Source organism: Polyodon spathula, chromosome 5 (assembly GCF_017654505.1).
Source record: "Polyodon spathula isolate WHYD16114869_AA chromosome 5, ASM1765450v1, whole genome shotgun sequence".
NCBI classification, from domain to species: domain Eukaryota; kingdom Metazoa; phylum Chordata; class Actinopteri; order Acipenseriformes; family Polyodontidae; genus Polyodon; species Polyodon spathula.
In genome coordinates, this window is record NC_054538.1 from 31,933,880 (window position 1) to 31,960,413 (window position 26,534).

Here is a 26,534-nt window from a genome sequence, read left to right on the forward strand (position 1 = left end):
ATCAGACTGCTTTGTGCGTAACATCAGCCATAACTACTAAAAACTGAATAGTGCTGGATTTAGACATACTAAAAGAAACATTTGAAAAATAAACGTTTGTCACTGCATTACAATAAAAAAAACAAAAAAAACAGACATAGTACCATCTCTACCATTGTATTTACCTTTTCCTGGTCTTTTAACCCCAAATGTGTCTACACTATTGACTTGTTATCTATAAACACTATTTAACCAATTCTTGCATTTTATTGAGTGACATAAACCAGCAGATGATTGCCTCAAATCACTTTACATTGTTCAGTAGTGTTCAATGTTATACCACTCTAAGCTTACATCGAGCCACTGATCCATAATAACATCCATGTCCTTTCTCACTATCATGGGATCACAGCCTTGGATCTTCTTTAGGTCATTCAGAAGCTGTTTTCCTTTGCTGGTGAAGTCATCCAATTCCTCTTGACCTCCACTCATTTTGTTCTTCACCACTTCATGCTAGAACAGAGAGCGATTAAGAGTGTGATAGAAAAAGAGATATTATCAAATGAGTAGTAGGGAGCTGTGGTGAAATTCAACTTTGACATTTCTTTTTCTCAAGTGTCATGTGTTCTATGTCAAAATCCCATTCTAAAATTATGCAATTACAATATTTGGCCATGGGCTACTGGCATTGGGCCTACCATAACAATGCTGTTCTTTAATCAAGATCTTTAAAACATTTCAGCTTTCAGCTGTGAGTCAATTAGTATTATCATTTGTTTTACATCACCAACAAATAACAACATGCACATGCTCTTATATATATATATATATATCATCAGCATATTGTTTTTATATATTTATATAACGCCTTTCATAGTGGACCATCATCACAAAGCGCTTTGAACTAGTAGCTAAAGGTTAATTAAATTGAGCCAACCATTTTTCAAGTATGTCCGCATTTGTTTTGAGTATATTTGCTCACCCTTGATAATGTTCGCCTGATGTCTTCTTGGTCCTTCAGTGCAGATTTGATTACAGCAACATTTTCTGCACTTTCTGTGATTTTGATAATGGCAGATTTCTTGCTCTGGTATTCCCTCATGAGATCCATCAGCACACAGCACTGCTCTTGGCTGCAGTGGGGTTGACAGAATACATGGTGACATATTAGCTGAACACAATTCATTAGAAGGATATTAACCTTACTTAAACCACACAGGTTGCCATCCACAAAATGCATGAACGAAAACACTTTTCAATGTGGTTTTATGGAAAATACACATGTAACATTATTATTTCAAATGATCTGTCTATAATGTATTTATTTTTTGCAGTTTCTTAAAAGAAAGCAAACCCAGGTGTCCAATTGTTTTTGTCATCTTTGTTCACTTACTTTTCACTAATGAGTGTCTTGGTGTCCTCCCAGGTAACCTCCAGCAGACCGATGTCCTTGTCAGCCTCAGCTGCTAATTCAGTGTCCTTCTGGGCCAACTGCTTGGCTTTATCCATTAACCACTGCATCTCATGCTGATGAGAATTCAGCTCATCCTCCAACTGGTTGAATACTCTTAGCCTTCCAAGTCAAAAAAACAAGGTAATGTGTGCTGATCGCAGTTACTTTTAAATGAAAAAAAAAGCATTTTCTCTGTGTGTGTGTGTGTGTGTGTGTGTGTGTGTGTGTGTGTGTGTGTGTGTGTGTGTGTGTGTGTGACCAGTGGGGCACCATTGTGCCAGCTGTATAAAGTATATTTTGGGCTAAATTCTACATGGGCTTGATTTAAAAAAAAAAAAAAAAGTGCTAAAGATTTGTATTAAAATTATCTGAAAATCTAGCACAAAATGTTCCCTATATCCTTACAAATTGTCCCTGAATGCAAACTAATCACATATGTTAAGGAAAAGTAGTCTACACTGTGAGTTCAGGTGAAACTGGGTTAGGTGAATCTATGTTTCACTAAATCAAAGTTTTTCCTAAAAGCAAAACAGCCTGTCACTAAAAAGTTTTCTTGTAACTGTAGAATACTGGTAAAGTAAGATCTTGCAACATTATGACAGACACTCTGTACCTTTGCTGTAGAGCTAGGAGCGTGGGTTCTTTCAGCCCTGCTTTGTCAGCATTTTCCTCAATGTCTTCAATACTCTTTAGCAGCTGCTCTTTGCGTTCTTTGAAGGAGTTCCACAGGGCTCCGACAGCCTCAGCTTCACTTTGTTTGGTGCCAAGTAGATTTTGAACCGTCTCCAGTTCTGCACCCAGGAGGTCAGCCAAAGCCCTGCAGGAGGTCCTGTGTTCAGCGCTGTCCTCTCTAATGTGGTACTGAGCTTTGCTGAGGGCTCCATCCAGATTGACAGACAGAGTTTCTAGCTTGTGGATGTCAGGGACGATATCCTTCAGATCCTGCTGCAGAGATTCTGCCTTCCCTTTGTCCCAGTTGCTGGTGGACTCCACGGTCTGCTTCAGCCGGTGAAGCACATTTATCGCAGCTTTGCGGGTCTGCAAAAAAGCCTCCAGGTCCTTCAGGACCTCTTTCCTTCTCTCCACGACCTGTTCTGCCTCCCTGAAGAGCAGGAAGCAGTCCTCCTTCCTGACCTGGAGGGGGTGGTGGTCATCAGTGTTGCAGGCAGAGCACAGGCTGTCCACCTGGTCCTGCAGCCTCTGTTTCTCAGCAGCTTGTTTCTGAATCGCAGCTGACTTTTCCTGAATAATAAAAAAAAAATGTAAAACAAACAAAATGAGTTTGATGATGTTTTATTTATTTATTTATTCTTTCATGGCAGGCCTCCTGCACTGCCTTAAAGGGCACATAATCACATCACCCTTCTCAGAATCAGAAGATGTCAAAATTGTCATTAACTCTACAGGAGTGCACTTTTTGGCACGTCACGGTTTTTAAATGCATTTTTCTCCACTGATTTGGCAGCTAGGCACCTGTGCTTTTCTGACTTTTCCTAAATATTAAACATCTCAAACCATCAGCAGACCCAGGGTTTCAGAAACTTATGGAGCTATAATACATTATACCTAGAACTACCACAGCTGTCATTTTGACTGTCATAACAAAAACAGTGGGTTTGGCTCAGTGCTGCTGAACTTGAGAGCTTTGCGCTTGTTTTGAATAGCTACAGGAGACATTTTCAGACGTGATTTATCTATCAACAGCTGTAAAAATACTTATTTTCTATTTAAAAATACAACGTAGAACTACACAGCAAGTCTTAGGCATGATTATATTGAAAAAAAAAAAAAAGTTACTGAATAATAGTGTTCCAAACCAGCTATTGCAAGACTGGAGATGGAAATTACCATTGGATAGCGAATCCAGAGTCGAACTCAGGCACAAAATAAAACAAACTAATCTCTGGCACTATTCCCTATTGCTCCACAATGTCGTAAGCTCCCGCTGCAAGTCATCTCTGAGCTGCTAAAAGACAAATCTAAAACGGGACGTAAACGTTAGTGTTCAGGGAGGTTGTGGGGTTCAGTTCACACTTCCAACAGTACACATTGTCCAAACAGTGTGTATTTGTTCGTCCGACGTTTTTTTGACACAATGTCACACCTTCCTTTTTGTTTTTTTAACATCAAAACGCAATTTTTTTTTTTTTTTTTTTTTTTTTTAATCAGACAAGATGGGGGAACATCTGATTTACAAAGAAATTATGAGAAAATACAAGTGAGGAAATCAGAATTAAAGGCAAGCACCGTTTGGTATGTTAAAATAAACACAGTTTTGACTACATTTAACAGTTTCGAAGTGTGCGACGCTGCAGTAGTTTTATACGCATTTTAATAGAACATATAAAAGACTGCTGCGGTAGTTCTTGGTATGTAGGTATGCCCGGTAATTCTAGTGTTAAAGATACTGCAGTTGTGATGGTGGTTTGTACAACACCAGTAAGTGTATAGCAGCAACAACAACAACAAAATACCGCTACACACACGCTATCCACATTGGACAAATCCTTTAAACCTTGGAGGAAAATGGTGTCCCTATGCCGTACATCATGACGACACAGGTGTATATCTGCAACTGACCTCTGAGTGATTCCTTAGACCGAGCTAGGTCAAACATTCTCGTGACCTCGAGCCGAGAGTAGCTTGACTACCTCGACCAATTGAACACTAACCTTCATCGTCCTAGTAAACAAACAAAAACAAAACAAAAAAAAAAAAAAAAAACAATAACGAACAAATAAATTGGTTAGAGTATTAAAGAACAGCCCTATGCTTCAGAGCCGGTTCCGTACTCATTTTAAATGAAATTCACAAAAGACACCTGCAATATTTGGCCACCAAGTGGCACCAATGTATACATTATCAGTTGTATTATTAGTATTATTATTATTAAGCTCCCATTTTAGGCAGAAGAAGAAGAAGAAGAAGAAGAAGAAGAAGAAGAAGAAGAAGAAGAAGAAGAAGAAGAAGAAATAGTAGTAGTAGTAGTAGTTTTGGTTAGGGCTATGCTAAGCATGTCAATGTTGTTAGTAATTTTTCCCCAAAGGCGGTGCTAATTAGTGTAAATACATTGATAAATATGGCTTATGGTACTGATTCTCAGGCCTGAAACTACAGTAGACCATTCTTTTAAACCCACCTCTGTGGTATAACTTGACTCAGAGAGCACAATGTCTTATTTAGCTGGTCCAGGTCCTTAGTGACTCCCTTCACCCTCCTCTCTGAAGCAGTTGGGAAAAGAGATGTTGCTAACTTCACCAGGCTTGTGTAAATGGATTCATGGGAAGAAACCTCTGCCTGCAAATCCTGGAAAAGGAAACATTTTATTACATAAAAACAGCTGCTAGAGTCACATAGAGGAAGGTGACCATTGATAAAAAAAATCTTCCAAGCTTTTTTTTTTTTTTTTTTTTTTTTTAGGAGGTGCCAAGACAAACGGTTCAAATATTATTTCAATTATATTTAGCAGCATTGCCATGGCACCATACAAACTCCCAGCCTACACCCGAGCACGAAGCTTCTTGTGTGTTAATTGAAGTATATGAAATTGTAAGTACATGTCAAAGATGTAATTTACCTGTAAGTTCTGTAATTCACTTTGCAGTTTGGCTTGGTCAGCTGAAATGTACTGGGCCTGTGAGTTGGCTGCTGTCTCACTCCTCTCTAGCCAGGACACAAATGTAGACTGCTCTTTTTCATATCTGTATAGAACAGACACACCATTGTTTCATTAACAAGGCTCTGGGTGCAGGGAGGAAGAGGAGAAGTACCGCACACTTGCATACAGTAAACTTGGTGCTTATAAATGTTGTAAAACACAATCACTTATTTACTCCTAACAGTTAAGGCTATGGTTAACAGTTAACTTGAACTGCATTTTTCTTCTATAAAAACTGTAATTTATTTGAACACACAGCATTTATTAATTAGCCAAGTCTTTTTCTTGGCTTCACCTAAGTAGATAATACATTTGTATATATGCAATGTTAAGGAGTTGTCAGCTCACTTTTGCCACAGGGCCAGCAGGTTCTCCAGTTCGCTTTGCTTGTCCTTGGCTTTCTGAAGCCCCTTCTCATAGCGCTGCTGTAAGAACACCACCTCCTGCTCCGCTGGTCCTCTGTCGCTGACTTTACGAGCCCCGGCCGAGAGGGATGCCAGGGGGCTCTTCAGCTGCTCCACAGCTTGAGTCAGATCCTGTTGGAAACACAAAACTTAAGAGGAATTCCACACATCTCCTGATGAATGTGCATTGCATACATCAGCATATACCAGGTATGGGCAACTCCAATCCTGAAGGTGTGTTACACTGGGTTTAACACGAAGATCAAGATCAATAACTGCTTTAGGACTGGGATGATGGTATAACTGCTTCAATGGACAGAACATACACTACAATTTGCAATTTGCACACAGTTGCCTATACATGCCACGTGGGCATGAGACACAGTTAAAACAGATTTTTCTTCATTACAGTACTGTACCTGTGACTAATTCATTTTAATCAGTGACAAATTACATTGGGTTTCAAATACTACGCATTTCAGTATTCATCTTACTTCTACTGTACGACCGATTTCTTACCAAGTGTTCTTGAAGCACTTTGTATGTCTCTGTTACTGATGAACAAGAGCTGATAGGGCAAGCCAGCTTATCTTCAAGATTTGCTAAAGACTGCTGAACCTAAAAACGGGACATTGCATTATGTTACCCTTAAAAAAAAAAAAAAAAACACATACCCTGAAACATATGAACATTAAAATGATTAAAATAACACCCGTAGTGTACGCATATTTATTTTTAATTCTTATAGTTCTTACGTGTGTCGCTGTCCAAGGAACTAACATTGTCTGCACTTACTATACTTCATTGATCATAACTAGACTCTGGCCCACCGAATTAAAATAATAACACAACAATACGGAAGTGCAAAATGAAGACCATATTACCAGTATTACACTGGATAGCAAATACGTTTACACAGTGATTATAAGCAATAATAAAAATCCACAAAAACACATATATTTCTATTTTTGACAACACTTTTCTAAATTGGACATTTGATTAAAAAAAAAGAAAAATATTGATACCTGCTGTATATAAGTATTTTGTAAAAAATAGTTAACTTTTGTAAATACCTGTTTGAGACTGTCCTGGAATTTGTGCTGGTGTGAGGCGTTCTCCTCCAACACCCGGTCCAGATGCTGGGTGTGTTCTTTCAGCTTGTCCCAGTGTCTGCTCATCTGCGTCAGCCTGGCTTTGATACGAGCTGCTTCTCCAGAGGAAACAAATTGGCCCAAGGCCTGGGATTCCTCCTCCAGAGACTGGATTGCCTTCATCTTCTCTTCTACTTCTTTACTGATAGCCTATAATTGCAAGCATCTTTCAGTGCCCTTAAATTTACATCTTCAAATGTCAAATAAATATAAAAGGAGCCACATGGCCGGTAAAATTACCTCATATTAAGCAGTTTGGAATGTTTCTCTAGTTTAATAATACTCTCTACACAACCCAAACATGACCCCAACACTACGTTGACGTATCGTTTGTACTGTACATATCCCATCACTACGCTTTTGTCAAGAAGTATAAGTCCGTGAAAATAAAGCATTGCTTGTTCAATTAACTATTTTACAGGTTTCACATTTATATTATGGTTTAGTATTCATAAACGTGTACCTTAACTTTGCTGATCTGAATTTCAAGTGGCAATGAGGAATAATTCACATCATCAATCTCTTTCTCTTCTTCAGAAATCCAACAAGAAAGAGCCTCAAAGTCTGTGCCAAACTGGTTCCATTTGATTTTCACAATTTCCATTTGCTTAATACTGAATAAAAAAAGAAAATCAATAAAACGTCTGAAACAAATAAGCTACATAAATAAGAAAATATTCAACAAAATGTGATCCTGGTCATTATTAAGTAATCAATATTTAACAGACACACACACAATTACAACACACTTACTCTTTCTTCAGACTGTTTTCAGCTTTATTCACTTGTTCTTTGAGGCTTGTTGCTTGCAGCTGCAGTAAAGTCTTGTTCTTGGGTCCCAGTTTTATTTCTGTGGATTTCTTCACAAGGATATCTACTTGAGCTGCCTGCATTTCATTTACCCGTATGAGTTCCTAGACATACAAATTCAGTAAGGGGTGATTTTGAGCTTGAGCTAAATCTAATGTTTAAAAAAAGCTTGCTTTCAGCAAAAAAACTATTTTAAAAAAAATAAATGCATTTTTGTTTCCAAACATAAATGCATATGTACTATTTGGTCTCCCATTTTGGTGTACACTAACTTGCAATATTGTTCTACAGAATGTTGCCTTTTAATTGTGGATACAAAAACTTCTAACTCGTTATTCAAATCTACATTTTATATCAGAGTTCCATTCCACATTGTTTCTGTCTCTATAATAGTTACTGGCCCCAAGCTTTTACGTTGAAACCATCAACCACAAAGAGATCTCAGGTTCTGCAAAGTAAAGAATATGCAGAACATTCATTCAGCATGTACCTTGGTTTGCTCTAGCTCAGCAGAAAGACTTTCCAGACTGCTAAAGGTCAAGTCCCGCTCCAGATTAGAGCCAGCCCTGTTCAGAAATTCCACCACTGCTTCCTTTTCAGTGTCAAATTGCTGCCACTCGGACAGGGTCGTCTGTGTTGGGATAAAAACAAATGCATACAGAAGTATTTAGTAAGCACTGATGATGGCTGGTAGAGCTGAAGCTCACTGGTGTTAAATAATAACAAACATGGTTTAAAAGGGGTTACTTTCCTCTTACAAAGATTAGGTTCCTAAAACCCTCTCCCACTAAGCAGAATGTAAGATTCTGCAAGTCAGTACTCTTTAAGAAATAAAAACCAAGAATGAAAAACAAATTATATTTCATTTAGGATAATTCTTTTTTTTTTTTTGGAAATATGTAAATATCGTAATTTCTAATCATACAGTATTTGTATCTGAATGAAAACATGTTCCCACTCCTGTATACATCCACAGGTAGATTAGGAATGAAGTTGTTTACAATTTCACAAAATATGAATATTATTTCATGGCATGGATATTAACAAAATGTCAAAAAGTCAAACTGCAGAAAGTTTAGACTGAATTATTTTCTTGAAACAATATTTTCCACATGAATCACTGAAAGTATCCTACAGTGTATTAATTACATGAAAGTAAAGACTCTCATGCACATGTCCCTGTTATCCCCTTAAGTACAAAAGTTTAAATCATTCTCACCTGAAGGCTCTTCACCTGCATCTCCATGCTTAGCTCCATTTTAGTCAAAGCGCTCTGCAGATTTTGTAAATCGGGTTGAAGTGAACTGGCCAGCCCTTCCTCAGCCTGCAACTGCTGGCCACGTGCTATCTGCTGCTGCACATCACTACTTCTTACTCTCAGTCTCTTCAACTGTTGCTGTAGTCATTAATAAATAACAGTTGGTATATGTCATCCACAAATAGTGATGGGCTTTATATGGAACAATGCTTGATAGTCTCAAGTCTTCAGCATTGTAAGTGGCAAGAGGAGTAATGTAGTGAAGGAGAGGGTGACCAATGCAGCACCCAACCTTTACTAAAGTTTTACCAGGAAGCAATAACCATTGCATGGGAGGGAGCGGGGGTAGCTACAGAAGGTGTGTTATCTAAGACTTTCTCCAGTAGAATTCTAAATGCTGAGCTGCAGACAGAGAGGTGGAGCACAGTTCTGTGCGATCACAGAGGCAATGCCTCTGAAAAGCAGTTCTTACTGCTGCTATTTGTATGCTTTTAATCAATTAGATGTATTTAATCTGTTTCTTTTATCCAATTAAACTGTTTTGAAAGGCAGTGGGGAGTCAGGTTCACAGTTTTGCTCTGCATATCACATAGCAGATGCACGCAAGATTATCAGAATGCTGTCTACTTTGCACAGTGCCCCCACCTGGTGAATCAGAAGCAGCTGCTGAGCCTTTTGCACGCTCTCCGCGTCCAGGATCTTGTCGGCCTCGGCCTGTGCTTCCTTCTGTCCTTGAACAAGCTCCTCCAGGGTCCTCTTCACTTCCTCTCTGAACTGGACATAGTCGCCTACAGTTGACACCACCTTCTCAGTCTGAGAAACACACAAGGCAAGGCCAAGACGATTACATAAAAAATGGAAGACAATGGGATTATTCAGCAGTCCAAACTACCTTTTTAGTTTGCATCAATGTAATACAATGTAATACAATGTATTTTAATATTTTGAATAAAATATACGGTTGCTTTGACAACCAAAAACTGGTGTATTAAATGCGTTACAATGAAAACAATATATTTGTAATCTTAAATTAATTAACCACTAGATTACCCCAGCAAGTGAAGCTAGAAGTCCCCTGAAGTCACTGGAGAGCTTTGTCAGTGCTCCTTCTTGCCTCTTTGCTTCATTCTCAGAAGAAACCTCTATTAGCGTGGAGAGTCTAGACTTCAGCCAGCTGAGGCTGCCTTCCTTTTTCTCAGCATCTTGTCGCACTTCCTACAAGAAAAGAACATGAGTCAAACTTTTAACTTTTGAATTTGTGACATGGGCTGTTTAATGCAAAACAAAAGCTTTGGCCCAGTACTAATTAAAATAAATCAGTCAAGAAGCAAAAATGCTAAGCAACAGCGAAATCAGATCCAGGAAATTAAACAGATGGGTAACTGTATTCACCTCTATTGTAGATTTGACTTGTCCGTACTTGTTGGGATCATTGGCTCTATTTTTCAACAGCCTTAGTTGACTTTCCTTTGCTGAAAGCCAAGCTGCAAGGTCAGAGAATCTGCATGAACAACAACAAAAATTATTTTAGCACAGCCATCCACCCCTACTGGAACAGCGTTCTGCAACATACCCTGTCCTGTTCAATGTTAGCAGAGTGAAGAGGGTCTCTATTATTAGCTGTGTTACACAAACACTTTATAAGACTTAAAATATAAATTGAACGTGGTTCACTTACCTTGTGTTAAACTCTTTCCACTTGTCTGGATGCTGTCGCAGTTTCTGGTGGGTGCTGTCAATCTGGAACTTCACATCTGTCAGAGCTTTCTTGCAGCTCTCCAGAGTCTTGTGGGCCGGGTCCTTCTTCGGGAGTTTCTGACAGAGTTCATCGGTCAGCTGGAGCCTCTTCTCACAAAGCTGCTGTGGCCTCCTGTCCCCAAAGAAAGCCTGCACACAACATGGTTAAGATCAGGTCTGCTAGCTGATTAATTCAAAGAGGATTCAAAAAGTGGGTACACATTTAATGAGCATCATCACCCATTTGATATTTAGGTGGAAATTTAGAATCCAGGTCTCTACCAAATGACATTTAACCAATTTTTGTTTTTACTTTTCCTAAACTTTTTATGCTATTTGAGTTTTATATATATTTTTTTTTCATATGACCTGGGCGTGTTTTGAAATCCCAGCTCCTATTCTAAGTCAAGCTTCTTATTTTTGATTGAAGAAGTTGTTGAAAGGGTAAGGAAAGCGAAAGAACTGTTAAAATATAATTCAAAGCAACTTGCTCTTTAAGAATAAAAATGAGGCCTTGAATAAAATTCCTCGAAGGGTCTACAGTGCCAGCGCTCACCCTGTGCTCTTTGATGAGCTGCTCACTGCCAACAGCAGGGAGAGCCTTGTTCTCTCGAGCTAGTTCCGCTCTGCACTCCTCCAGGGTGCCCTGCAGTCTGTTTTCCTCAACCTCAATCTTCAGATGCAGTAAGTGGTAAGGAGCTTCAGTCTGGAGGTCCTGCAATCCGAGAAAAAAAAAATATATATATATATATATATATTTAACTGTTACGAGAGCTAGTCAAAAATTATCACGGGATCCCACAAAAATCTGTTCCTGACGTTGCACAGGAATATACTTCAAAATTCAAAAAATATATCTTGATAATTGCAACCATGCAGCACATTCTGTTAAGGACATTTTCATATTTTCATATTTTCATAGAAAAGTGAAATGACTGATATTTATTCGCTTTATGTATTTATTTTGTATTCACATCTAATGATGCAGTCACTAGTGGCCAAAGGAATGGAAGGCAAATATGATTTTTACTAACGCAGTTAATGGGTTAAATGTACTCTTGACTGACTGACCTTCCATTGTTTGTGTAGTTTCCTGACTGTTTCCTGCAGGCTCTGCTGTTCTTGTTCAGGCAGAATATCAGTCAGCTCATCACAGGCCTTAAGAAATGTATTCAGGACCCTCTGATCTAACTGGCTGAAGAATTCCTGCAATGACAAAATCAGGAATTGAAGCCAGAAAACTAAGGTAAAGGTGTATTTTACTGTATTATCATGCCTCACAGAAAGGTCTACCCAGATGTAATCCTTAATTTAACATTTTGCAATACTAGATTTGGTCATGTAGGTTATTGTACTTTAGATAAATTAAAAAATATCCCTGTTTCCTTGGTTACTTTAAGTGCCTGCATTCACTTCTCTTTTTCCTGCAGTGTCCTCATGCAATATGTATGCTTACTCAGTTACCTTTTGAGTACCAAGCTATGATTCTGGTTTCCAAAACAGACATCCATAGGCAGGTGCAAGTACCACTGGAGTATACTACTAACAGATGTTCAAAGCAAGAAGGATGGACCATATAAGTAGTACATAAATGACTTATTAAAAATCCATGTCCAAAGCACTGAATAGCTACTACAAGGCACATTGAGTGTACAGTATTTGGCAGATTGCTAGTATAAAACCTAAACTTCTCAATTTATGATTTATCCATCCAGAATCTGGCTGGTTTCACAGACCAAGACTAGCACTATTCAGAACTTCCTAAAGTAAACACTGAAACCAACTGCTAATCTCACACATATTGTGTGAGGCAATCTACACACAGGCGGAAGGCAGGCACGAACCCAGGACTCAGACTAAAGCATAGCGCTGATACCGCTATACAAAAGAGCCGGCTACTTTGCAAGGAGTGAATATCAGGCTTATGTCCCAGAATGTGATTATGTCACCTACCAGCCCTGCTGCTGCATTCTCCCGTGCACACTACAATATGATTAATCTTCTAGTTATTGCTTAATATCAACCTCAAGTCTTTTTCAAACAAATGGGGCAAACTTCTGGACTAATGGTGGATTTTTAGTTGAAGCAGAAAAAATTAAATATTCATTCAGACAGAGGGCATATACATTGGTTTTCCTTACAGTATGTTTCTTTAACAGTTCTTCTGGATTTCCTTTTTCTTTCAGGGATGTTTGAGCTATGTTCAAAACCTTCTCAAGTTCTATCCTGGACTCTTCAAACCGCTTCATCAGGGTGCTGTTAGCTTCCACATGCTTCCTCCACTCGCCAGCATCCTTTATCATGCTCTGATGTAAAGGAGAAACAGAAACAAACATGGATGCCCAGTAAAGCTCATCTCACAACAAAGACCATTCCAGCAGCTTCTTTCAATAAGGATCTTTCTATTATACACTTCTTTATTATATCATTTAAGATGATTGCTGGGAATACAAGCTGAGTCAATGACATTACTGTTTGTAATTTCTATCAAACCTGCACATTGGGGGTGACAAGACAGTGAAAATAACAGCTGGCAGGTGAAATTTCAGTTTAGCAAGGCTCATCTATTCTATTCTTACACAGGCACTTGTGCTGGCCAGTGCAAACACTGTATATTCCATTTACAAATAGAAAATGAAGCGTCAGCTATAATTTTTGGAGTGATGCATTTCCATGAGTACTTGGGGAGGAGATTCACACTAATTATGGACCATACGCCTTTGGTAAAATACAGGTGTACCATCGCTGGCAGCTGCCAGAATGCAAAGGCGGGCGTTGAATTTAGCTGCCTACCAATATGAAATCCGATACAAAAGCTCAGAGGATAATGTAAATACTGACACCTCATCTAGATAACCTTCCACAGCATAGCTCAGTATACTGCATCTCTTTTGTAGAAGAGTTGCCTGTTACATCTAAAGAGGTAGCTACTGAAACAGAAAAAGACCCGGTGTTATGCAAGGCTAAATACTACACCCTGATGGGCTGGCCAAATCATATTAACGGCGATCAATTTAAACCAAATGCAAACAGGAAAACAGAGCTAGGCATAGAGAATGGGTGTGTATTGTGAGAATTTAGAGCAATAATTCCCAAGTGTTTACAATCCTGAATGCTGACTGAGTTGCACGAACACCATCAAGGTATAGTAAAGATGAAAACATTAGCTCAAAGTTTATTTTTGTGGCCAAAATTAGATGCTGCTATCGAAACCGAATGCAGTGAATGTGAGACATGCCAAAATAACAGAAGCCACCCAGCTGTTGCACTGTGCCACCCTTGGAAGTGGGCAAGCAAACTGTGGCAAAGGCTGCACATCGACTTTGTGGAAAAAGAGAAAAATATGTTTCTCATAATTGTCGATGCATACCAGTACTCTAGGTGCCCCAAAGTTGTGCAGATGCAGAATGCCACTTCGGCCAAAACAATTGAAGTTCTGAAGTGTGCTGCGTACGGTCTCCCTGGAGAAATAGTGTCAGACAATGGTCCACAATTTACTTCAGACGAATTCCAACAGTTTCTCAAGTTTAATGGTATCAGACACATTAGATCTGCAGCATATCATGCTGCCTCAAAAGGGGCTGCAGAAAGGTTGGTACAAAAATGTAAAAGAGCTTTTGAGAAAAGTGATAAACCTTTTTAACAGATCTACACCGCAGTCGACTACATGGAAAACCCTGTCTGAGTTGTTTTTAAAAAGACAGCTTCACCCTCGGTTTTCATTTCTGAGACCGGACATATCGCAAGATATGGAGCTCAGACAGAAAAAAAACAGGTGGAGTTACAGTGCACTATGACTCGCTCGTCTCTGAGAACTCTGCTCCCCAAACAAAGCGTGCTGGTAAAAGACTACAGGGGAGGAGGGAGGAAATGAGTAAAGGGAAGGGTAGAAAAGGTCCGGGGTCCAGTGACATACATGGTCATAGCAGGGAAACTGGTAAGAAACATATACACCAATTGTGGATTGTAAAAGATAATGTGCACAGGGTGGATGAAGGGAATTAAAAAGAAAGTATGTGGTATGAGGATGACGAAATTGTAGCTAAATGTATGTAACCCTGAGATTTCTATGCCTAATGTGGAGAATTAAAATTCCTGATTGTGTTCAGAGGTGTGATGCTGCTTTGTGTCCCAGGAGAGACTGAAAGCCTCTGTAATAGATTGGACCTGTGAAAAAAAAAGTTTTACAGGGGAGGAAATGTTTATTGCAGCCTAGTTAAGGCAAAAAAAATATATAGCTGGATTCTCTGTGCAGTTTTGCACAGATGTGTACTATACATGCACATCCCGAGGTTGCAAATCTTCTTGTTGTGAGCCCACGAGGCAGCTGACTTGTACTGCGGAACAAAGAAAGACCACTGTATGCTGAAAAAATATGACTATGCATTATGCTGTAAAAAAAGAGTTATTGCATTGAAGAAACATATCACCACCCATATATAAATGCCTGTTTGTATGATTACACAACAGGTGCTCACCTGTAAGGTGGCCTGTAAGTCAGAAGTCCTCCTTTGAAGCATAGAGAAATCTAAATGCTGCAGAGTCTTGCTGCTGGAGAGCACGCGCTGAATAGACTGGCTGTTCTTCCCAATAACAGCTAAGGATTTCTTGCAGTTTTCTTGACAAGCAAGTAATTCCTGAAAAAAGGTTTATCAATTTTTAGCTTGCATAGTAAAACATTGATAAGATGTTTTTTTTTTTTTTTTTGTTTTTTGTTTTTTCGCTGAATAGTGGTTGTACCAAGGTTGTGAAACTGTGTATGCGAGTCTCTTTAAAGCAAGTAGCATCAAATTTCTTTTTTTTAATGCTTCTCAGTTCTGTTGCTCCAATATTTAACTATTATAATTGTCTCTAAATATGTTTTTACCTAGCTTTGATGTCACATTATTTGAAAAGTACGAAGACGACTGTTTAGTGCCAGGATCTCTGATTGCAAACATCAATACAAGAAATTGAAATGACATCTGAAGCTACTGAGTCTGTAATGTTTGAGAGGGATAAACAGAAAATGCACTGGTTCCTATGGGTAACATTTGTTAAGAAACAACAGGACTCTTGTAAGTATATAAGCTTTCATGGAATAGCGTTATATTACTCACATATACTGCAGGACAATATGATATAAATACATGATTTGGTCACATAGATTTGTGGGACCTCCCTTTAAATGGTAATTTGTTCTGATTGAGTAATATCCTAGTAAAACCTTTTTAAAAATATGGAAATCAACAAATTGTCACTATTAGGAACTATAAAAGTAGTCATTTTAAACTGAGGATAATTAGACAAGCAAACCCAATAGTCCAGAGAGAAGAATCTCTGTGACAGGGAGGACCTTGTCGCTGGTTCAGCTGCGCTGATGCTTTGGTAAAAAGGAAGGCTTGCCCAGAGCTTAGCTGATTGGGTGGTCCTAATTGACTGGGGGGGGCGTGCCCGAGGAGCTTACCCTGTTTAAGAAGGCAGCAGCGCCAACGTTCCAGGCTACTGCACGGCCATGACAGGCGCCGAGCAAAAGCTTGCTGTGTTTACGAGGAGAGCATCCGCTCCATGGCGAGAACTACTACACAAAACCCTTCCACTCCAAGACAGTGCTCATGAAGGCATTGCCCAGCCAAGGCCGACAGAAAGAGGCTGGAGTTGCCAGGACTTTACCAGGTCAGTTTAGGGGATTTGTTCCCAGACAAGTAAAAAGGTTTCACAGTGCAGTAGGTTCCTGGAGCGGAACGTCTCTTTTAGTGAGGCTAGCACTAGCCTTTGTTTTGTTTTGCGTTACGATTACCACTGTTACTTCCCTAGTGTTGATGCCTGTGTTATTAAATCTGTATGCCTAAGCGGCGTGTTAACACCCACTTCTCTGTGTCTGATTCACTATTATTCAGTGATGCCCCATTATGTAACAATCCTGGTCCTCACCTGACACTGCTGCTTGAAGTCCCCAGGAACTTGAGCCTCGGTGTCTCTCCCTGCTGTGATGTGGCTGGCCTTCTCCAGAGACTCATAGAAAATGGTGATCTGTTTCTCTGTTTCCTCCAGTGGGGAGAGCAGTGACTGAGAATCACGCAGCAATGGCAGGTATCTTTCTCTTATCTGTTATTAAAAGAAACACAACTCTCTCATCCACTGGAATAATAAATATTATATTCTAATGTTTAGTTGCTGCTAGAAAAATAGATACTGTACACTCAGTTGCGAGAAACATATATATATATATTCCCTGAATATGATAATAATACATGAATGTGTATTAGAAATGTAACTGGATTCATTAATGAAACTTGAGAAACAGGGCAAACTGCTGTGTCTTGAGAAGGAGGCCTTTTGCTTGCAGCCATACTGAACTACGTGACCTACTGATTAGGTGACCGGCACCTGAACTGGATTAGGCTAAGGGGACAGTTGAATTACTTACAGATAATTCACACATGCAACAACAATCGTTTTGATGCAAGGAAGAAGTGACCTCATGAAAAAAATGACCTCATGAAAGTAGCTACTCAGCAGAGTGGAAAAGGCTATAAATATCCAAGTAAAAGTAAACATTTTGCGCTCCACATCAAATGCAAACAAGGTTCTGTCACTCTGCTAAGCAAAGCTGCAACTCCGGGACTCTAAAAACGGAACCAAGACGGGATTCTGCCTGAAAACAGACCCAAGAAGATGAAGAAAGCTCCAAGCGAGTCAACGACCACAAACAACAAGGCTGAGGCTGTTATCAGACAAACCAGTCTAAGTCTGCTGTACACCTAAAACCACAGTATCCAAAAGAAACTGTGCCCTGCTACCTGCGTAGCTAAATGATTCAACAATGAGGACTGAGCAGGCGAGCGCTGCTGTGGATCCTAAACTGAGGACTGAAGATTTTGTTGCAGCTGTTTGTTGATTCTATCGAGAACTGAAAGTTTTGTTGCCGAGTTTGCTCCTGAAGTAACTTACAAAAAATAGATGGTGAGTAAGTAGATTCAAGAAAATGCACAGAGTCCTTTTCTTCAATCAGTTGCCAGGTTTATTGAAATATGCAGGGAGTCTGGTCCCAGGTATAGGACAAACAGAATACTCATCATTACGATGTTTGCATGACATTAAATACCCTTCTGTATAGATGGTCCACCTCCCCTTTCTCTGACACTTAACCAATGGTCAAGGTAATTTAATTTATTGTGTGAGTGTGTGTGTGTGTGTGTGTGTCTGTGTGTGTAGTCTAGTGTGACAACCTCTGAACTCAGTGCATTCTTCACACTCCTGGAGACAAAAGGTCCATACATCTGCCTTTTGTTATCTTCTTGGGACCCCCTTTGATCCCAGTGGCATTATCTCTTTCGATCTCTCTGAAGTCTTTAGAGCCTGTGCTAATTGTAGTCCACAGCATTGTTATCTCGTTAGCTTGCAGTCATTGTTGGGCAAGAGCTTGTAGACGCAACGTCTCTATCAATGGTTAGCAGTACATGCAATTTGAACCAAACAGTCTGCTATCTGCAATATTAGTCTCTTTTCAGAAAAGAACACCAGTATAGCTCTGCCAGTCCACATGCGTAGCAAACTGCTAATCAATTCTCGATCCATGTTTTCCAACAGCTCCCATGCAGGACTGAAAACTTTCTTGCTGAGAGGACAGTTTTTGTACTGGACACCAACAGATTGAGTTTCCAAGCCAGCAGACCAAAAGTCTAAGCTTCAAGGAACTGCTGAGTATAATTCCAGTTGTATTTTCCTTTCATGGAACTAAATTAATGAATTGTAACAAATTCACACAGAATTGAACTGTTAATTATTTAATTTGTACACTTTGAGTGTGAATTAACTTTTAGTGAAACTTGATGAAGTAACTATAAGTAAATCTACCTCATATTATTGTATGAAGAATTTATTCCAAAGTAAACTTGCCATATCCTTAATCTATATACCATTAATGAGCTTAATGTGATATATTCTAAGATTGCCTGCATCATTTTCAGTCTGAGGCTTTGCTTGTATGTGGGCATGTGCGTGTGAGCAAGCTATTAGCTACATCACAGCTTGTTGAGCTGCTCCTTGTGAGTGAGGAGACAGGTGGTGTCATATTTCAATTGCCTGCTAGCCAGCATGAGTGCAGTGAGAGTTTTGAATTGTGTTTGTGCTTAGGGACTAAGATTTACTTTCTGACTTTTCTAATTTTTGTTTATTATTTGTGTATTTATTAACAAATCTCCTTAGTTATTTTATACAATGACAGGTGAGTTGGTAAATCTACACATATACCGGTTATTTTACAGACTGACCGCTGAGCTGGTAAAACATTTACTTGTTAATCTACAGATTTACCAATTTTACACATGAACCGTAACATTATATATGGGACAATAAACTCCCTCTCAATGGTATTTCAATTAAGCCGCTCCGTGATTCTCTTCTGAGTGTAGTATTTATTGCATGTTTTGTAGTATCCGTTTTCTAGCTTGACAACCATTGCAGATAATGTAGCAGACAGGTACAACTTCAAATTACATCATTTCACCCTGACTACCAAACAAAACAGGAGCCAGTTAAGAATACCTTCACCCTTGACATGGTAATTAAGAAGCTGCAAGAATGCTGCAGAAGTAGTTTCCCCACCTTGAAACTTGCATTGTTTTCATAAAACACCTCAGTTTAATCTTTCATGTACGCAAATAAACCTCTTTGGATGAAACTTGGAATAATGAAAAAAGACCAACACTTCACAAGAGCAAACAAGGGTGTCTGAAATAGTAGGTGGATGTGAAAATACTTTGGTAGCAATCCCACGTAATTAATGGATACAGAAATATCAAAACCACTGCAATAATTTAAGAAAAAAACTGAGAATAAATACAATCCTGTCCGATGGTTTTAATTGTGTGTCAGTCCATACTTTACAATATTAACCCAATAAGTTTGTAAAATGTAACAAACAGGTGTTTACTTCATAAAAATTCAATAAGAAACCATATGTTAAATATGTACACGATTGCCAAACACAAATGAACAATCACCTTTCTGTCACTAGGTGGTGCTGGGGCTCAATCCTATGCAATTCTATGACAAGTTTGCAAAGTACAAGAAAAATAGCTCCCTGGTGTTTAACCAAGCAAAAATATGTCTCGTTCCAATACCTTGCTCAGCTGCTCCTTAATTCCTGTCATAGTAGCAAGCATCTCGCTGGCCTCCTCTTGAGCGGTGTCCTTGTTAAGAAGCTGAGCGTTCCTGGTGACAGTCTTGTACTGAGCTTCCATTGCTGGAACCTTCTGCTTGATATCCTGTGGCAAACAAGGCAAACGTCATACACCTATAATTCACATCAACTGAACAGACAGACCCTCATTTCTGTTTTTATGTCCGGATGTCTGTATTTACAGTATGTACAGCATATCACAATTTTGTTTGCTCTGTATCTTTTGCAGAGAAGCACTTGTTCAATTGGGATTAAAACTAGCTAAGGATCTTTTATAAATAATGTATCACAATCTTGAGGTATATGTGGGTTGTCTGTCTGCAAGGATGTTCTTTAGTTATTGTTTGTATCAGAATAATAGGCGCTGTCTGTCTATCCAACTGACATGTTTATATGTACATGGTAGATCACGGTAATGTACTGGATAAGCCCTAAATTGCACTTTCCCTACGCCTCACTGAATTACATGACATGTTCTCCTCAGTCATACTGTATGTACATACCTCTACATCCTGCACAAAGGTCCTGACATTCAAAAAGGACACATCCAGGGTTTCTGTCATTTTTTTGTTTGCTATATCCACAAAGGACTTCAAAGCAGAAATTCCATCCTGATATTCGTTCCTTATTTTGTCCACTTCGTCAGCTCTTGCATACTGTAGTTAGAGGAATTATAGAAATGATGTGTGCTGTTACTGTGTAAACCAGAACAGCAGGAAGCAACCCTCATCCCCAATTTAACAGTCATTTTCCATATTGTTTATTGTTAAAAATAAATAAGTTCCAAAATCATGTTATATAAGAATTCAGATTCCAGAATATTTGGGTTATATACTGTACAATGCAGATTATAAAGTGAAACTGTGTTGTAGGTGTGTTGATTACTTCTGTTCCATTAATAATTAAAAATACGCATATCTGTACAATATCTGTATCATTAATAGGACATAAAAATCTTACTTGTTTCACTTTCACAAATAGCTCCCTCCATCTTCCATTAAGTAAGAGAAGTTGCTGCTTAAGATCCCGGGAAACAGTTTCATCACAGGTTTCAATTAGAAAATTCCCTGCGTCGTTCATAGCTGTGTGCTGCGTGATCCAGTGGGGTAAATTTCTGAAAAAGCCCTTTAAAAATAAATAAATAGAGAGAGAGAGAGAGAGAAAGAGTTGCAGTCAAAAGTTTACAAACCCCAAAGGAAATTTATAATTTCTAGAAATTTCTTGAAAACAAAGAATTTTATGGAAAATCTTTTGTAGCAAAAAGTTTTGCTTTTGTGGATGAGGGAAAAACATTACAAAAAATAGGATTTCTACAATTATTTATTTTATTTATTGCAAAATTCATACTCTTTGATGCTATGATAGTATTGTTTACAAGGTGCTAGGTGAGTATAAAAGGGTTAGGCATAAGATGATTGCTGTCATTACCAATAAGTCAATATGGGAAAAAATAAAGAGCTATCTGAAGACCTGTGACAGAGATCGAATGATTATTGGTGTTAGATCTCCCTACTGACCAGAGAGACAGCTGCTTAAAGGGAAAAGAATACCCTGGACTAAATGGCACGACAGTTTATTCCCAGGGTTAGGTGGAAGTCAGCCATCTAGAAAGGGGGCAAAACTACGGTACACAAACTCAATGACCCCGACAGGAAACAGCGTGGAATCCGTGGATCCGTGGAGGAGCGGATGCCCTCGTTGACCAAGGGGTCATGGGTGACGTTATAAAAAGGGTACGTAGTGATGTGATCTGTTCCGTTAAATGATCAGAAGGAGAACCTGTGTTGTGAAACATGAGTGTTTTGTTTGTTTTTGTTTGTCATTAATAATACTGTTTGGAATTATTTGGACGTCTAACACAATCCAGAGCTGTCACCAAAGGCCACCAGTAAACAACAACACTGCACTTTTGTTTTCTCTAAAGAACTGTATTCACCACGAGCACTAGAACACGCATTGTGGACTGGTGTTTGTGTTTGTGTATGTGTTACGTGTGGGTGAACTGAAACGAGACTGTTATTTCGGGGAACACCCGTGGATTATAAATAAGCAACACACGCCGCTGTATTGCTTCATTAACATTGTTACTGTTTACTGCTGTTAGCCATCAGGCATTGGATTTCACAATTAAACCTTCATTGCACCTGCAACTGCACACTGTTAACCACTTTGCCACAAGACCTTAGGCAGAAAATTATTTATTGTCATAAAGCTGGAGAAGGATACAAGAAGATTTCCAAGCACTTGAGTATCCCAATTTCAACTATTGTTTCTATTATCAAGAAGTACAAGGCTCATGGTACTGTCACAACACTCCCTCGGGCTGGAAGAAAGAAGGTTCCTTCACCAAGAACAAGTAGCAGAATTGCGAGGAAGGTTAATAACAATCGGAGATTGACTACCAAAGATATTCAAAGTGAACTGGCTGCAAGTGGGACTGGGGTTTCCATTTCAACCATAGGTCGAGTATTGCATGGTGAAGGTCTCAATGGTCACAGGTCCAGGAAAAAGCCACTCTTGGGAAAATGTCACAAAGACAATTGCTTAAAGTTTGCAAAATGGCATCTGAAGGATATGAGTTCTGGTCAAAGATTTTGCAGAGCGATGAAACAAAAATCAAGCTATTTGGTCACGCTGATAGTCGTTACGTTTGGAGAAAGTCTGGTGAGGCGTATAAAGAAAAGAACACCATACCTACTGTCAAGCATGGAGGTGGTAATATCCTCCTGTGGGGCTGTTTTTTCTCTAATGGCACAGGAATTTTAGTTGCAATATATGGTAAAATGGATTCCATAGCGTACAAAAAGATATTGGCAAATCTGAAACCCTCCACTACAAAACCTGGTTTAAAGCTCAACTCGGCGTTCCAACACAACAACGATCCAAAGCACACATCAAAATCTACTTCAGAATGGTAAAGAAGAATAAAATCAAGGTTCTGGAAAGCCTAGTCAAAGTCCCGATCTAAATCCTATTGAGAATTTTTGGTATTAGTTGAAGAAGGCTGTGCACAAGTGAAGTCCTCTGAATTTCAATGAAATGGAACAATTTTGCACTGAAGAATGGTCAAAAATCACTAAAGAATCATGCCAAAAGTATATTGTTTAAAAATGGTTATTATTGCTAAAGGTGCCTCAACTAGCAATTAATTAAATTTTCCTTGTCAGGTTATGAAAACTTTTGAATTAGCATTTTTGGAGTTTTGCAAAGAAATTGCTGAAATAAATAATTTTATAATCTTGTAACTTTTTTTTTCCTCATCCACAAAAGCAAAACTTTTGCTACAAAAGATTTTTCTATAATTACTTGTTTGAGAAATTTCTAGAAATTATAAATTTCCATTGGGGTATGTAAACTTTTGACTACAACTGTATATACATAAATTATTAGAAAAAAATTCAACACAAAATATGTTTTTAACAAGACACAAGAAGAAAGTTTTTTTGTTTCATCATGGTATTGGTTAATAAAGCAGGTATCCTCTCACCCGCTTGGCATTCTCAGGTTGGTTTAGCTTTTTCTCTGCATCCTCCAGCCAGGCCTGTAAGCTGGCTACTGTGCTGCTGTACTTGTCCCAGTTAGAGATCACCTCTTCCAGCATGCTGCGCACACTCCGAACCTCTACAGACAAGTTCCTCCACTGTGCCGCTGTGTCATTCAAGAACTTGCTCAAGCCTTCTGCCTCTTCAGCTGCAAACAGATACGGGGTTTAAAATAAAAATTCTAAATCACATATCTGAATACATGTAGGAACGACAATATATTGTCTACAGATGATTTCTTTAGTGACAATTTTTAGAGGGACACAATATGTTTTATTAAAAGGTTAGACTATGCGAACATGAGGCAGAGGTTTTGTATCATAATTTTGGTTCAACTGCCAGCCTTTAAAACAACCATTTACTCACATGTTTATGATTTAAAACAATAAGTAAATACAGAACAATTTGATCAAAGTTGGCTCCAAACAAAAACATTTAAGGATGGAGTTTCTTTACCTTCTCTTTCTATAAACCTTGGGACACATTGGCCATTGCTTACCATTGTGATTCAGTAATGAACATTAGGACATGAGGATGGCTGGATGTAATAAACTTGTGATTGTTTTTATATATATATATATATATATATATATATATATATATATATATATATACACACACACACACACACACACACACACACACACACACAGGCGCACATAGTATGTGACATTTTATCAATTAAAACCTAACAAGGAGGTTGATTTTCATACAGTTACAAAGGCACTTTAATTATTGTTAAAAGCAGTATATTGCATTTCACTGCTAGGCATAATGTATGTGCTTTGCAGTACAGTCATTTTATTCCGATATACAATACCCTACCAAGGATTACTACTGTACCTTTTGAATCCTTCTGTATTTTGATCAAATAAAAAGAAAAGGATAATCTAGGTATGGGACAGGGTGATAGTAAGAAGGTGGGGTAAAGTCTGGCCCCTCGGCAGGTGGTGACACTAGAGCTATCAACCCTCAGGTCCGCACCAAGACGGTGCATAACTGAAGTACAGAGTTGGCTTGTGGTGGCCATCTTGGGAAGGGCAATCACACAGGTGTTTCAATTTGCGCATCCGTCAAAGCCAGTGTTTTTCCATAGAGATACTCGTCTAGCAATTGGTCATGGAGGATTGAAGGGGCATGGCTTGGATCATAAAAGGGAACTGTGTTTGATCAGAGAGGGCTGGTGCTTGGGGAGACGAGACAGGGAGGACAGCGGTTTTTGTTTTGGTTTTAACCCAAAATGTCTGCCTGCATTATTTCAGCAAGTAGGGAGATGGAGACGTGCGGGCCACAGCATGGTCAGAGAACCGAGCAACAACGTCATTACTTGGAGCTGGCTGCTGGGCTTGTGTGACACTTTTAATGGTACTACTGCACTATAAATAATATATAGATACTAGACTGTGCACCACGTTGTAAATAATAATCCAATAGTCTTTTGAGTTTGGCCAGTTGGCAACTTACATACTTAAAAAATGGAACATGTATAGTGATTTTGTTTGTAATGTATACAGTCTTGTTTACAGATTTAACAAAATATTTTTGCTTTACTTGTCCTTAGGTTTTAAAATAGAAGTTTACGTCTGGCAATATTAAAATATCAATTGGTCAAAATGTAATTCTGTTAACATTTGCTGTGACAATAAATCCACACGGTTACTAGGAAATCAATATGTTTGTAAATTTTATATTAAGTATACGACAGCTACAATCTGTTCCTGTATCTATCTCACAAACTCACTAAACACAACACTTTGAAAACTGGCAAAGTCAATTGAAGCATTCACAGCTTGATGCTCAATTGGATAATTATTGAAACTGAGCCCACCACACCTTTACTATTTCTGCTGCCAATTGTTTAATTGCCACTTTGAAGAAGAGTTCCAGGGAGTAAATTACAGGGATTCGTGTCTCAAAATGTATATTTTTAAAAATGCGCTGGCTAATTGCATCTAAATTGTAATTCCTACTCACTTGAAGTGCTGCCTGTTGCTCATTGACAGGCGAATATAAGTCTATTGACCACAGGCAACAATTTATTTTTGCTGTCTGTATAAAATACTGCCAGAGAGGCTTCATACCTATTTTTCTTACAGCCAGCCATGATGATTAATTGATAGGAATGAGCTTACAATAAACTATAATTAACAAAATTTCAGGGAGAAATATGCAAACTCTTACCTGAGCCATCAGATTTTACATATACTTCAGCTGCCTGTTTCAGAGTTTGGTATGTAACTTCGTACTGTTCAAAGAACTGGTTTCCTTCAATAACCAACTGTAGAAAATAATAATACACGTGGCTGAATTTTAATATTTAATAGACATGCCAAAATTAGGGTTTTAACTGAGGAATGAGACCTAGTTTAAACAAATGAAGCAAGAAGTCACTTAATTTTGTATTGTGTTATTACAAAGCAGGTTTAACACCAACAAAGACTTGTTATATGTTTGTTATTGTATATAAACCTGCATGTTGTAAAAATCCACCTGACCCTGCCTTTTTTAGGACATGGGTATACAACAAACTTCTAATTGCCGTGACAGTGGGTGTTATTTTATGTTACTGAAAGAGAGGCTGTGCTAATTTGTCAGATGCAGCTCAGCATAAGAACAGTACTATGAATTAAAAGTGAATTGCAATAAAAAAGGGTGTTTACAACAACGTTGTAAGATTTTAGAATAGTATGAAATTTATGCCAATAGGCTATTGCTATTACTAATTCCATTGAAGTTTATTTATTGAACTATGTACTATAATTTACAGTTACACCTCTTTCAGTAATGTGACCACCAGTATCAATAGCTTCACTGTAATATGAATTTCAAGTTAAAACAAAATGTGTCTGGTAAAAGATATACATTTTAAACTCCAAATCAATTCATTTTTTTTGTATTACAATACTTTTCAAAAGCTGGTTTCAGTGTTACAGTCTGGAGGTGTGTACACCTCGACCATACATTCTATTTCTAATTTATATTCATAAAAATTATTCACTGAAGTCAGTTGTGAAATTACTGAAAACAGGGCCGCCGTTAGTTGTGGGCAACATTGGCTGCTGCCTAGGGCACATAATAATGGGGATGCAAAAAACAAACAAAAAAAAAGTGATACTTAATTTGTTACTTACAATGTAGTTCTGCAGCAGTAGTTCTACTGACTCTCTTCTTCCATACTTGATGATCCAGGATTTCAGTTTTGATTCTGCAAGCATCAGGAAAGCCAGCAGGCGATACTTCAGTTCCCAGAATTCTAGTTTTATCAAATTGTTTTGCGCCATTGAAGCTACAAAGTGAAATCTGTGGAAAACATTAACAAAATGATCAGTTTCTAATTTGTGTCATAAAATAATTGTATTAAATTAGGTTATACACA

At 38.4% G+C, this 26,534-nt stretch overlaps 1 protein-coding gene across 1 annotated transcript in view; it reads right to left on the bottom strand.

Moving 5' to 3' along the window:
- LOC121316402 (nesprin-1-like) overlaps nt 1-26,534 on the bottom strand; it is a 161,502-nt gene that overhangs the window by 109,834 nt on the left and 25,134 nt on the right. Inside the window, exons 13-41 of the mRNA XM_041251476.1 lie at nt 26,290-26,458; nt 25,340-25,436; nt 23,104-23,306; nt 20,577-20,741; nt 20,120-20,272; nt 19,558-19,701; nt 16,364-16,537; nt 14,929-15,087; nt 12,592-12,756; nt 11,522-11,656; nt 11,007-11,165; nt 10,392-10,600; nt 10,106-10,214; nt 9,764-9,928; nt 9,359-9,526; nt 8,675-8,851; nt 7,946-8,086; nt 7,399-7,559; nt 7,109-7,259; nt 6,568-6,795; nt 6,014-6,112; nt 5,439-5,626; nt 5,010-5,133; nt 4,572-4,738; nt 4,105-4,114; nt 2,046-2,674; nt 1,373-1,552; nt 962-1,112; nt 334-492 (exon numbers count right to left, since the gene is read on the bottom strand). Of these exons, the coding sequence (XP_041107410.1) occupies nt 334-492; nt 962-1,112; nt 1,373-1,552; nt 2,046-2,674; nt 4,105-4,114; nt 4,572-4,738; nt 5,010-5,133; nt 5,439-5,626; nt 6,014-6,112; nt 6,568-6,795; nt 7,109-7,259; nt 7,399-7,559; nt 7,946-8,086; nt 8,675-8,851; nt 9,359-9,526; nt 9,764-9,928; nt 10,106-10,214; nt 10,392-10,600; nt 11,007-11,165; nt 11,522-11,656; nt 12,592-12,756; nt 14,929-15,087; nt 16,364-16,537; nt 19,558-19,701; nt 20,120-20,272; nt 20,577-20,741; nt 23,104-23,306; nt 25,340-25,436; nt 26,290-26,458 (4,939 nt within the window). The remainder of the gene's footprint in view (nt 1-333; nt 493-961; nt 1,113-1,372; nt 1,553-2,045; nt 2,675-4,104; nt 4,115-4,571; nt 4,739-5,009; nt 5,134-5,438; nt 5,627-6,013; nt 6,113-6,567; nt 6,796-7,108; nt 7,260-7,398; nt 7,560-7,945; nt 8,087-8,674; nt 8,852-9,358; nt 9,527-9,763; nt 9,929-10,105; nt 10,215-10,391; nt 10,601-11,006; nt 11,166-11,521; nt 11,657-12,591; nt 12,757-14,928; nt 15,088-16,363; nt 16,538-19,557; nt 19,702-20,119; nt 20,273-20,576; nt 20,742-23,103; nt 23,307-25,339; nt 25,437-26,289; nt 26,459-26,534) is intronic.